A 13,692-nucleotide genomic window follows, 5' to 3' on the forward strand; every position below is an offset into this window, starting at 1 on the left:
CTGGCCAATCAGCAGATGGGCTGCACTTGAGACTTGAGGCTGTATTGTGTTTCTGAATGGTTTTCCTAACATTTTGCAGGTCAAGCGAGTGGTGGTGTATCTGGGCAGGGATAAGACGATGCAGCTGCTGGAGGAGTTAATGTATGAGCTGGAGCAAACAGACCCTGTATCCTCAGCTGTCACTCACATGGATAACCCACCTTACTACCGCATTACTTCCTCTTACAAGATCCCTTCTGTTACATCAGGTATATATGCTTTAAACCACTCTGTCTACTTATCTTTCTCAACATGACCTTTATACAAATAATGTTTAGAAGGTTAGAAGGTTTGTATAGTAGGAACAATTCAGGAAACCAAAATTTCACAGAAAGCTTCCTGATAAACATGTGATCTAAGGAAACTGTCACATTTTCACTCTCATTTTGTTTAAATGTTTGCTTTTTTTCAGGAACAACGTCCAGTAGTAACACCATGGTACCTGGACCTGATGGACACCATGACAGCAAACTCAAAGATTCCAACATGGAGGACAGGTAAGAGTTAATATTTATATCTTGTTTGGAAATGGGGTCCATATTTAAGGGGGAAAAAACACACATTTCTGTTTCATCTGTCCTCACTGATTGCCCACAACAAAAAACATACAGCACGACCAGTGTAGTCAGAGTCGTGAACTATCCTACAAGCCTGTTCTTTTTAATGAATTGGTCAAAATAATATCACACTATCTCACCAAGCTGCCAGTCATTACTTTAATTGTATCCTACTAAAAATAAACCAAGATCTGTTTATCAGCTATTACTTGACTGGTTGTTCGTTGTTTGGTGCTTCCTCAAGGGTACTTTGTTGAATTATGGAGACGTTAAGTGGAACCTGAATTTAACTTTCTAAATATCTGCACAGTTACACTCATTTGGACATCTACACTGGTCTGAACAGTAATCTGAACAGACAGCACCATCGACTGGAGTCCCGTTACAGCAGCAGCTCAGGAGGGTCCTATGAAGAGGAAAAGGGTGAGTACATTAACATCACTGTCATACTTAAAATCAGTGCTCCCTCTGAGCAAGAGCAACATCTCCCTGATCAGATAAACACAGCCTTGGTAAGCATAAGAGAAATCTCACAACCTCTTCTTTTGAACCATAGTATGTGAACATATTTTTTCTCTCTTTAGGTGACTCTATGCCCGTCTATGCTAACTGGCGTCTGAAAGTGATGGACCATAACCAACCAGAGCCCCTCCCGTTTCCTCCCACTGGCGGCTGCTGGTCACCACTGGTTGATTACCTGCCTGAGACCACCACACCTGGAGTCTCACTGCACAGGTGAAGGACATACATGTCCTACATCAGCGTTGTTCTTCTTGACATTGGACCACTGACAACACATTGTCATTTCTGTACAGGTGTAACATAGCTGTGATCTTGCTGACCGACCTTATTGTAGACCACGGGGTCAAAGTGGAATGGAGCGCGTATCTTCACCTGCTACTGCATGCCATCTTTATAGGTAACACATATACAACAGTACAGTTTATTTAAATCATTAGAGTCCTGCCAAGTGTTACATTGCATGTCCTGTAATGCTCTGTTTTTGTGTGTGTGTGTAGGTTTTGACCATCAGCACCCAGAGGTCTATGAGCACTGCAAGCGTTTACTGCTCCACCTGCTGGTCGTCCAGGGCACCAACAGCAGCGTCCAGTCACTAGCATCTGTATTGCTCCGCAACCGCGAGCTGAACGAGCCCAGAGTTCTGACAGTCAAACCCGCTCTTCAGGAGTTCAACCTCACAGGTACTTTAAAGCACAGACGTTTTGGAAAATCTCTCAGCCACATGGACATTTCTACCTGATCGATAATTAATTATAAATATAATGACCAATTAGAATATTAGCCTAGTGTTTTTATGCTAAGAATAAAATAATTGTGAATGGATTTGTCTCCCAGGTGTCACAGAGCTGATGTCAGACTACCAGCCATCTCCAATGACAGACTCTGGCCTGAGCTCCAGCTCCACATCCTCTAGTATCAGTCTGGGCAGCTCAGTCCTGCCTCACCTCCCCCCTACTCTCCTTAATGAGGTGGACCTGTCTGCAGAGCAGGACGAGAAGGTCAAAAACCTCATTGAGTTCATCAGCTCAAGGTGAGGGGGTCACTGCAGACCGCCTTGTCAAATTCATCCTCTTAGCTTCGCAATTTCATTATCAGAGTGCTGAATACACTTCCAATAACATGCAATCCTGCCTGATCAAACATTGCATAAGAGTTTTGTATGTGCTGGAGTGCTTCTGGCAAAGAAAGTACGGGGTGATGTAGCCTCTTGGGAACTGCCATTGTTGTGCCCATGAGGAGATATTTTACTCCAGGTTGCTTTAGAGCTAGGGTTGGGCAGTACATTGGTATCAGTATTTATCAAATAAAATAGCACGCTCTATAGAAAACGGCTTACTGGGTCTTAACTCCCAATGCAATATATTTAAACTCCCCAGAACAATAGATTTATAACCAGAACAAAACATAGTTTCAGACCTCTTAACATGTGAAGAAGGCAAAGGCAGAAAATAAAACAATAATCATACCGAAACCTTCATCTCAGTCAATATACATCATCTCAGTCAATCTACGAAGAAGAGCCGTTGCGAATTGACAATAAAAAGTCCACTGCTTCTGTCAGAGAAGTGAAAGATTACCTATTTCCATCCTGCGTTCTGACGAAGAGTCTCGTTGGAAAGAGTAATGGAGGCCTCGTTCCCAGTTTTTAGAGATCTGCCATGACCATGAGTTTAAATTTTGCTTCGCGCCCCAACATCCGCACATAATCTTCAAATATTGCGATCGGATTACCCTGGTACTTTAGGTTGCCTCTCTTAGCTCTGGCTTCACGTAGGATCAGCTCTTTCTGTTGGTATCGATGAAGTCTGATGATAACCGCTATTGGTTTCTCTGCTGTCGCTGGCTTGGCTGCAAGAGTTCTATGGGCTCTGTCGATTTTTGGCGGAGTTGGAAAAATGTCCTCACCAAACACATCCGACAGAGAAAAGAAAGAAGATGGACGAAGCCCTTAGATCCATTCTGGCGTCTGTGCAATTCGAGATCTTTCCGACAAGACAAAGCGTGTCTTTTCCAGAGCAAGTTGACATTCATCTGTTACATTAGCGTTGGTTTCCAACAAGGTGATCCTGTGATTATGGTCTGAAATAGTAGATTAAATCAGGTCAATCTTGTCCTCCGGTGATGAGGTAGCAGCCTTAAAGTCTGAAAAGAAGGCCTGTCTGTTCTGTTCCAGTAACTTAGCGATTGTCATGGTAAGTTACGCTTCGTCGCCTGCTGAAGTCTCAGGTCTCAGATCCTTCTTATGTTGCTATGATTGTTTAGAATTCATGACGGAGACCACACTAATATATTCTTAAACAAATCTGAATTTAAAAACGTGGGAGAGTCTGAAAACAGGCAAAAATATTACATTGGAGCGGTAGCACGACACACACGTGTCTAACTTAAATGACCTTCCTCCATTTTCCAATATACAGATCAGATTCAGAACGATGATCAAACACAGATGGAGTAGATCGAGTCCATCAACACCCCTAAAGCTTCACAGTCCTATAGCCTGTCCTGGGTCAACATTTCATTCAGTAACATTTGGCAGTTTTGTTTTATATGCTGTTTAGTGTTGATGATCACGTTATTTTACATATGCATCTGCTTACATGCGATCGCTTGTTTTTGCGTCTTCTTCACCTGTGTTTTGATCAGGAGATTCTGTACTCATTCAGAAGGTGCGTAATAGCGCATAACAGTAAATACACGGAAACACCTAAAGTTCTGTGTTTGGCGGGGAAGCGTTTTCTCACAAATAACGGCAAATTCCGTCTTTGGCGGGGAAAGAGTTAAATATTGATATCAAATGTTATGAAAAAAATATTGTAATTTATATTTTTGGCCATATCACCCATCCCTTTTCAGAATTGTTGACCCTGTTGAAGTTGAAGGAGAACTGGGGTCCATGATAGGGCACGATTGTTTATCAAATGACCTTCCTCGTAGTTGTCTCTGCATATTAAGATAGGAAAGGAAAAATGTTTTTACATCAAAAGCTTTAAATAACAATGCATTTCTGCAGTCACAAAACATTAATGTTGTTCCTGGCAAGTTTCCCTAGATACATATTTAATGTGTATTTATTTTGTGTTAAGTAAGTAAATGTATTTTTTCCCCTGCCTGCAGCCATGTCTAACAGGAGAGGGTATTGTTGCCTTGCATGTGTGTGCGTGTGTGTGTGTGTGTGTGTGTGTGTGTGTGCTCGGTCTCATTTCTGTGTGAACATTTGATTCAGAGTGTTTTTATACATACAGTTTGTTTGTTTACTGGGAGTTGTGTGCGCCTGCTTTGCCTTTGTTCTGTGTTAGATATTTCCTGCTGTGTCACTTCCACTAAATCTTTTTTTCCGCTTGATTGGTCCCATAGGAAGCGTGGTCCGCTGTGGAACCATGAAGACGTCTCTCCTAAAAACCCCAACATCAAGAGTGCTGATCAGCTTAGTGTATTCCTTCGTCATGTTGTCAACGTCTTCAAACAGACACCGTCCGGTAAGACATGGCTTATGCAAATTTCACTGCATTATGTAGTGGACTAACTTCCATATGAAGGAATACTTATGTTTGATGCATGTTTGATTAGGTTTTCAGTTGGAGCAGGAGCTGAGTGAAGTTGCTTTGCAGACCGCTCTGTCCTGCTCGTCACGCCACTATGCTGGTCGCTCCTTCCAGATCTTCAGAGCGCTAAAACAGCCACTCACAGCCTCCACGCTGTCAGATGTGCTGTCTCGTCTGGTGGAGACTGTGGGAGATCCAGGGGAAGAGGCTCAGGTATATAGAAATGTCCCACTGTTCCAGAAGTACTGATAAGAAAGCAACAGCTGGGCTCAACAATAAGGATATTTTTTGTTGATACCTGAACAGTCGTAATCAAACGTGTCATCTGTCTCCCGCAGGGTTTTGTTATTGAGTTGCTGTTGACACTAGAGGCTGGTATAGACACTATGGCTGAAGCGATGAAGAGCTACGACCTGCTTACTGCACTCTCACAGTAAGACATGCTCTGCTACGGTAAAACGTTATTTCCATCGAATACAGGACATTTCTAAAAATGCTGTCTCCATCTCCCTTAGGGCCTCCCATGATCCTCTGCTGGGCACCAAGTTTGCCAATAACAGGAAAAGTACCGGTCAGCTGAACCTCGGCAGTGGAAGTTTCTTGCATGTCCATTACAGTCACACTCGCAGCAACTCCCTCCGAGCCAGTCTGATGGGCGAGCGCCTTGGAGACCGTCGCCGCAGCAATACCCTCGATGTAGCCGACCGATTAGGCGGAAGCCACGGCAACCTTGCCCGCACACGGAGCTTATCATCATTACGAGAGGGTGGTGTCCGTGGCGATGGAGGAGGTGGAACTGGAGGAGGATCTGGTGAGGTGGTGCCACCGACGGACCCCACCAATCTGATGGCGACGGTCTTCTGGATTGCAACGTCGCTTCTAGAGTCCGATTATGAGTTTGAGTACTTGCTGGCACTTAAGCTGCTAAACCGACTGCTAGCCCAGATGCCCCTGGAGAAGGTGGACAGCAGGGAGAAGCTGGAAAGAGTGCAGGCCAAACTGAAGTGGTACAACTTCCCCGGCCTGCTGACGCTCTTCCTGAAGGGTTTCACTTCAGCTGCAACGCAGGAGCTCACAATTCACCTCCTCAGTAAACTCATCACTGTGTCCCGACACACACTCATAGACCCCTCACAGCTAGCAGGTGCGCCCATGGTTTCTGGAACATTTTAAAATCTGAGATTTTGTTGAGAATTGTCATACCTGGGTCTTGAAAATGTATGAGAGTGTGTATCCATATATTTAATGTCTTAAATGATTTCCTGTTAGGTTTCCCTCTGAATATCCTGTGCCTTCTGCCGCACCTGGTCCTGCACTTTGACAACCCCACAGGGTTCTGTAAGGAGACTGCTGATCGGATCGCCAAAGTGTGTGCTGAGGAAAAGTCAGCCACACTGGCCAACCTTGCTCACATGATGAGCCTGTACTCAACGCACAGCTACTCGCGAGACAGCACCAACTGGATCAACGTGGTGTGCCGTTACTTGCACGACTCCTTCTCTGATATCACCTTCAACCTGGTCACATACCTAGCTGAGGTGAGATGAATCTGACACGTTTTTCAAAGCTGAACTGTGCTGTCATGTAACTTACTTTATGTATATGCAATACGTATATAAATAATCTCTTGACCATACCTCTTCTGTTTTAGTTATTGGAGAAAGGGCTGAACAGCATGCAGCAGTCTTTACTACAGATCATCTACAGTCTACTGAGTCACATTGACCTGTCTGCTGCTCCTGTCAAACAGTTTAACCTGGAAATCATGAAGATTATTGGCAAATATGTACAGGTGTGTGTACATCTTACTCTTTCTGTCGTCAATAATTAGATCATCAGTCCCTCCAATTATGTATTTTAGGATACCTGTCCCATTTAAAGAGAATATGAATATAGAGTAATCCATGTGTATTTGAATTCCTTTGTTCATTCTCCTATGCCTGTGAGTAGGGCTGTACGATTAATTGAAAAATAATCGAAACCGAAATTCAGAACCTCTAACCGATGTATTTTTCCCATGTCGGTTATTTCGGTTTTAGTCACGTGACTCCGCCCCGTCAGTCACATCAAGTGCAGTTTGCAGGCACACGGAGATATGCAGCCAGGAGCAGTTATCTTTGTTTATAGATGTTCAGAATTACTATATTGACTGCATGTTTTACACAGTTTATACAGGTCAGTTAATTGCCGTTCTTATAGCCTATGCGCTGCCACACACACACACACACACACACACACAGACGGTGCGCGCAAGCCCCGAAGCCAGATCGCTTTCACTTTCGTCCTCATAAAGTTTGTCAAGTAAATGTGTTTAAATTCTTGCCAGTTTGAACATTTTAAAGCGATTGTGCACTATTAAAAAAAAACAATACGGAAAACTTATCCGTTCAGTGCTCATGAGCTTTTTTCTGTGAGACAGAGAGCCGAGCCGTGTCGTGTCTCTGACAACGCGCCCTGAAGGCAGACCTCTTTCACCTGCGTCCTCGCAAAGCTTTGTCATTTGTATGTGTTTTAAGTCCTGCCAGTTCGAACATTAAAGCGATTTTAGACCATCAGATGTGTGTTATGTTGAACTAATGCCTGATATATTGTGACAAACGAACACTCAGACAGAAGCTCGCACATCACGTGAAGATCGCGCGCAGAGAGGAGCTCAGAAACGCAGTGTCAACGCTGTCCTGTGATTAAAGTAAAGTCACTAAAGTAGCTTAGAAATTCAACTGTTATAGGCATATATTTTAATACCTTTGAAGTAAGTACAAACCACAGCTTCATAATGAGACGGTATGAGTAATTCACACACACAATCTCTCTCTCATTAATGCATTCAAATAAATGTAATGTAGACTTACTGTGTTAATTTATCTGATGTACAACAAGCAGAAATCTGCCCCATAGACATTAACTGCTGAAAGTGAATTGTTTCCTTCAAGTATTTTAAAATCACAAAGAAATGCACTCTCATTAGAAAAAAAAATTCCACCTTTAATAGTAGAAAATACTTACACTACAAACCTTATCAGGAACTTACTAAAAAACCTTATGAGGGCAAAAAATGGAAAAGAAAAAACAAAAAAGCAAAATAATCGTTTATTAATCGTAATCTAGGTAAAATGTTCAATTAATCAAGGTTTTTATTTTTGGTCAAATCGTTACAGCCCTACCTGTGTGTGTGTGTGTGTGTGTGTGTGTGTGTGTGTGTGTGTGTGTGTGTGTGTGTGTGTGTGTGTGTGTGTGTGTGTGTGTGTGTGTGTGTGTGTGTGTGTGTGTGTGTGTGTGTGTGTGTGTGTGTGTGTGTGTGTGTGTGTGTGTGTGTGTGTGTGTGTGTGTGTGTGTGTGTGTGTGTGTGTGTGTGTGTGTGTGTGTGTGTGTGTGTGTGGTACTGGAGATTGGACTTTGCTGTAGTGTGTATTTGTCTGTACGAATGGCCTGGGGGCTGTTTGCTTTGGGAGGCACTTTCAAGGAACTATAAGCTGCATCATCGCTTTCCTACTCTGTGGTCTTTATTGAAGCTTTTCATCTTGTGAGTCCCTCGAGGTTAAAGGGGTATAGTAAAAAATGTCTCAAGAGTTTTGTTGCTTGTTGTGTCTGTTCGTTGCCACAGAGCCCGTACTGGAAGGAGGCCCAGAACATTCTGAAGTTGGTGGTGTCCCGCTCAGCGAGTCTAGTGGTTCCTGATGAGGTGCAGCGCTCCTACAGCACAGAGTCGACCGGCTCCCCGGAGATCGCTTTCACCCGCATATTCAACAACTCATCTAAAGAACTACCAGGAAAAACATTGGACTTCCACTTTGACATCTCAGAGGTGCTTTGCCTGGCATCTTCGCTGTCTTTTATTTAGTTTGTCAGTGTATGTATATTGTAGTTACTTCATCATAGTATCTTTTTTGACAGTATTTTTTAACCTTTTGACCCACAGACACCTATCATAGGTCATAAGTATGGTGACCAGCGAAGTGCAGCGGGGCGTAACGGAAAACCGCAAGTAATTGCCGTGACAAGAAGCACCTCCTCTACTTCCTCTGGCTCCAACTCAAATGGGCTGGTGCCAGTCAGCTGGAAGAGACCACAGCTCTCACAGGTAGCGTCAACGATTATGCAAACCTGTTAAATCTTAATTAAGCAACTAGAGTTTTGAATGTTTTTTAATTTTTTATTTGAATTCAAATTTTAATGGCAACATTATCTGCTTTTAGAGGAGAACTCGGGAGAAACTGATGAATGTCCTGTCTCTATGCGGCCCAGAGTCCGGCCTGCCTAAAAACCCATCTGTACGTTTTTCTTGTCGTATTCAGAATGTTATTAGGTTGCATAATCTTAGCAATGGCTAATTATACCTCTTTTCTGTAGGTGGTGTTCTCTTCAAATGAGGATTTGGATGCAGGTGACCAGCAGACTAGTCTGATCCCCACTGTAGAGGAAGTGACACGGGAGGAGGAAGTGCAAGCAGAAGATGCAGGAAGTGAACAGCAGTTCGGTGTCTTCAAGGACTTTGACTTCCTGGATGTTGAGTTGGAGGATGGAGAGGTGAGCCCAAATGCTCTCGGCATATTTTGATAGTTAGCAATCAATCCTCAAAGTCTTTTATTACAAACATCTCAGAACTGATACATGATTCATTTTTAACAAAAGTAAACAAAGACAGAGTCTGTGTGTATATCACCTGTGTCCGTTTGTGCACCTCCACATTACCTCAGTGTCTTAACTCTCCCTAACACTCTTATTATCTTTTTTCCTCTTTTGCGTCCAGGAGCTTCAGGTAAGTTTTAAGCAGTGTTCAGGGAAAAGTTTGTGTTTTAATCTCTAATTGTTTGGCGTCGTCATTTCATTTGAAAATTTGCACCCATTCAGAAACTTCACCAAATCTAATGTGATTTCCTGCTAGCCAATCAAGTGGATATTATAGTGTTTATAATTGTAGCTAATGGTTTTCACAAGTAAATGGATGGTGCAAATTAAACAAATTTCATTAAAAGCAGAATATGAAGCATCTTTTTGAGTTTTTGTAGCATCATTGTTGAGTTCTCCGTGTTCCCTGACCCCACTCTGCTCTGTGGTTGCGCATATTGTATTGTGTTTTGTATAGTGCATTCATTTATTTTCTTACCTTTTCCTTCTATATAATTCACATAGCGTGCAGGTTAAATTGATCTGCTTTCCTCTTATTGGCTTTCTCTTTTTCCACCTGCAGGGGGAGAGCATGGACAATTTCAACTGGGGTGTGCGGCGTCGCTCTCTGGATAGCATTGACAAAGGTGACACCCCGTCACTGCAGGACTGCCAGTATTCGGGCAGCACGCCCAGTCTCGTCCAGCCGGAGGACACTGACGAGTCATCTGAGGAGGAGGTACTGAGCGCTAGCCAGATTCTCACCCGCTCCAACCTCGTAAGTCCCCTCTCCTCTGGGCCCCCTCTACACAGAGGGCACCGGCATGGTGTGTCTGTGCGCCAAATTGGGCTTAGACGCTGCCGCGGCCTACCTAGGCGGGGTTAGACGCTTGCTTTCTGCATAACCCGCACTTCTGGTGTATTTAGACAAGTGCCCTGTGCACTTCTCCCTGCCGCCCAGCCATGCCAACCATTGATTTTTAGCATTTCAAAGCCATTCTCTGACCCTTACTTCTATTTTGAATCCCTCTTTTCATTTGAATGGGGTAAGAAAGGTGATGGGGACCAATTTTCTTTGTTTCTTTTTTTCTTCTTTTTAGTGATGATCTAGCCAGTCAGAGAAACTTTTAAACAATTGTTTAGCTGTCTTGCGTTCTAATACTAACTTTGCCATAATTGTTTCGACCGCATGATCTCATTTTAATGCCCACACAGAATTTTTAGCAGATTGCACAAAATTGAAACATCTGTCATTCATTTGCACGTCGTCTTGCGTGTTTATAAATGATTTGTATAATTTGATTATACTTTCAACAATAAGATATTACACTCTAATTAAGTCTGGAATGAACTGCACAAATGTCCAAATCTGACACAAAATCATAAAAAAGAGATGCATGACAAATGAAAACAATGTGTGTTCTTAAATCTGCTCAAAATATCAAATGTGTTTGAAATCCTCTGATTCATAGTCTGAAGCTAAAAAAGTCAGACTCTGTGTCCATCATACACTACGTGATTTTTTTGTGAAATCTGTCAACTCTTGACTGCCCAGAATTTACAGACTGCCTACGGCTTTCATCAACTAGCTTCGACTCGTCTGTAATTTGGCACAAAAAAACTGGGCACCAGTCTTGTTGTGTATTCCAGTGTTTAATTTAACACATTTTAACATGTTTAAATTTCCACAAAAATCTGCAGAATCTGCCAACAAATTCTGCATATTCCTTCTGGGCCTGCTCATTACTTAAATTGCTTCAAATCGTTTTTCTGCATGAATGTTTAGATGCAAGCTGAATATTTTTTTTATATTTTTTATATTTTATATTTTTATATTTTTTTTATATTTCAAATACATTATTGCACTCTTTTGCTTGCTATGGGGTATGAGCTACTAAACAGAGCTAAAGAAAACTGATCCTTTAAACGCTGCTGAGTGAAAGTCATCTTCCTTTTCCTGTTTTTGTCCTTTTCCTCCTACACTGTTTGAATAAGACTTGAATGCAATTGGTCTTGCCAGGTTCACATAATTTTGTCTGGCATGCCACATAATGTCATGATATGAAATATTAAAGTGCAGAACTCGGGAACCACTTTTCATTTTCACGTGCACCATGCAACATAACACTTAGAATTTGCTATAGTCTCTGCGTTAAACTATGTTATGCTATATTTTCGAACTATTGAAATGCTATATTTTCGAAACATTGATACATTTTCCCTTTTACGCAGCTCAATAGTGATTCTGCGACAGATGACGCCATATCCAATCACTTGGACTCGCTCCAGCAGTCGCAAGAGTCCTCCAGTAGTGTCCTGACAGAAGAGGCCACACCCACCCTGCCGCTACCCCGCCCAGACAGCCCCACCCCTGAGACCGCCCACTCTGACAGCAATAGCAGCCAGCTGCCTGAGGTGGGATCAATCAGGAATCTCAATAAATTGTGGTGCACGGGTGCTATTTAGCCATTTGCTTTTCGCTCTCTTTTGGAGTTAACTGGTGCTGTTTTCTTGCCTATCAAATTTCCCCTATCATCCAATGGTTTCAATGTCAAGCTTTTGCTGCTAGAGTGTTTCCAGAAAGTTCTGGACACTGGGCACTGTCTGTTTCCTTAGCCAAAACGCTGGCACATTCTCTTTTCCTCACACTGGGTTGCTTTATGGGACGCTTGCCATCATTGACTTTAGATAATGATTGACTGCTATGAGGGTTGGGCCTGCTTGCCTGCTTAATGTGTGATTGGGGAAGAGATTATCATCAGGGACAAACATACACCTCAGGCCTGCTGTGCTAGAACTACCTCGAATTTGGCCCCAGAAAGGTTGAAAAAGACGTAAACACGCTTTAGGCTCTAATGATGACCACTCACTGCTATCCACGGACCTGCAACCTCATCGTAAGTATTATAGGAAACTATCCCACCATTCTAAGGGGGTTTAAAAGGCAGTATCCACAAACATGAGTATTAAGCACATTTTCTTCCTTCCATTTGTATTACATAATCACTTTTACATGGACTGATTATAGCCGCAGATATCAAATGATCAGTGGCTTATCTATTTGCCAACCATCAGTTGTACTCCAGATAGCATCTGCAACAACCTCCAGACACGTGGGGAGTGCATGTAAATGCAGCTAGGGATGAGGTTAAGCAGACAGTGTCGAAAATGAGCAGAAACTCATGTATATTGATATTGTCCTTTTTAAATCCTTTAAATCCTTTTTAAAAGTAATCATTCACCCAGACATTGTCATCATTTACTCACCCTCATGTTGTTTATTGGTGGGACACAAATTAAACATTTTTGAAGAATGTTCATGCTGATCAAAGCGTAGTCGCAATAGTTGGCAAAACTACCAACAAATGGCATCAAAGGTTGTTCATATTACTCATGCATTATATTTCAAGTCTTCTAAAGCGATATGATAACTTTATGTGATAGACTGAAATTTAAACTTAACCAATGAACCAATGGCATTTGGTGTCACTGACTTCGTTTGAATATTTACAATTTGTATTTTAGCATTAGTATAATATATTTTATATATATAAATATTAGATGAAAAGCTTAAATGAGAAATTATAAAATGTATAAATGAGAAATGTTGCCTTTGCAACTAACTGAAATAAATAAGTTTAAGATGAAGTACTAAAATTACTAAACCAAAACTGAAATAAAAATGAAATATAAAAATTACATAAAATTACTAAAAGTAAAATAAAAACTCAAAATATTATTCTAAATTATATATATATATATATATATATATATATATGAATTACTATTATATATATTTATATATTTATATATATATATATATATATAAATTACTATTATATATATTTATATAAATTTAGTAATTTATATATATTTAGTGTAATATTTAGTTTTTATTTGAATTTTAGTAATTGTATGCAATTTTTATTATGTTTATTATATTTAATTTTTATTTCAGATTTTGTTTAGTAATTTTAGTACTTCATCTTAAACTTATTTATTTCAGTTAGTTGCAAAGGCAACATGTCTCATTTATAAATGTTATAAATTCTCATTTAAGCTTTTCATCTAATATCGATATTTTATTTCAGTTTTATTTCAACGACACTTGCAACAACACTGGAATGACATTTGAGAGATACAGCAGAGGGGAAGACTTTCAGTGAATAATGACGTCAATCTGTTCCTCGCTCAAAGATATCTTAGACTTCAGAAGACTTTGAATGTATTGCACAAATGGTTTGGACCACTTTTATGGAGCTCTTTTGCGTTCTCCTGCTCACTATATGCTTTCATTGTATGGAAGGAGCAGTGTGAAGATTCTTCAAAGTACATTTTGTTTAATTGGTGTACATTCTTGAAGGACATAAGGGTGATTAAGTGACAACAAAATGTTAGTTTTTGGGTGAAGAGCAGCCATCCAC

At 41.2% G+C, this 13,692-nt stretch overlaps 1 protein-coding gene across 7 annotated transcripts in view; it reads left to right on the forward strand.

The window, feature by feature from the left end:
- fryl (furry homolog, like) overlaps positions 1-13,692 on the forward strand; it is a 143,537-nt gene that overhangs the window by 106,238 nt on the left and 23,607 nt on the right. For 5 of the 7 annotated variants that reach the window (XM_079830584.1, XM_079830579.1, XM_079830580.1 and 2 more), the window contains 19 exons: positions 80-248; positions 452-536; positions 907-1,019; positions 1,181-1,331; positions 1,412-1,515; positions 1,616-1,798; positions 1,953-2,148; positions 4,473-4,594; positions 4,686-4,873; positions 4,999-5,093; positions 5,176-5,804; positions 5,930-6,198; positions 6,312-6,452; positions 8,265-8,465; positions 8,580-8,741; positions 8,857-8,931; positions 9,011-9,187; positions 9,852-10,046; positions 11,501-11,683. In XM_079830584.1, coding sequence (XP_079686710.1) covers positions 80-248; positions 452-536; positions 907-1,019; positions 1,181-1,331; positions 1,412-1,515; positions 1,616-1,798; positions 1,953-2,148; positions 4,473-4,594; positions 4,686-4,873; positions 4,999-5,093; positions 5,176-5,804; positions 5,930-6,198; positions 6,312-6,452; positions 8,265-8,465; positions 8,580-8,741; positions 8,857-8,931; positions 9,011-9,187; positions 9,852-10,046; positions 11,501-11,683 — 3,438 coding nt within the window. The remainder of the gene's footprint in view (positions 1-79; positions 249-451; positions 537-906; positions 1,020-1,180; positions 1,332-1,411; positions 1,516-1,615; positions 1,799-1,952; positions 2,149-4,472; positions 4,595-4,685; positions 4,874-4,998; positions 5,094-5,175; positions 5,805-5,929; positions 6,199-6,311; positions 6,453-8,264; positions 8,466-8,579; positions 8,742-8,856; positions 8,932-9,010; positions 9,188-9,851; positions 10,047-11,500; positions 11,684-13,692) is intronic. The other 2 variants (XM_079830581.1, XM_079830583.1) reach the window with 1 other exon arrangement.

This window comes from Gobio gobio (genome assembly GCF_949357685.1).
Source record: "Gobio gobio genome assembly, chromosome: 12".
NCBI lineage: Eukaryota > Metazoa > Chordata > Actinopteri > Cypriniformes > Gobionidae > Gobio > Gobio gobio.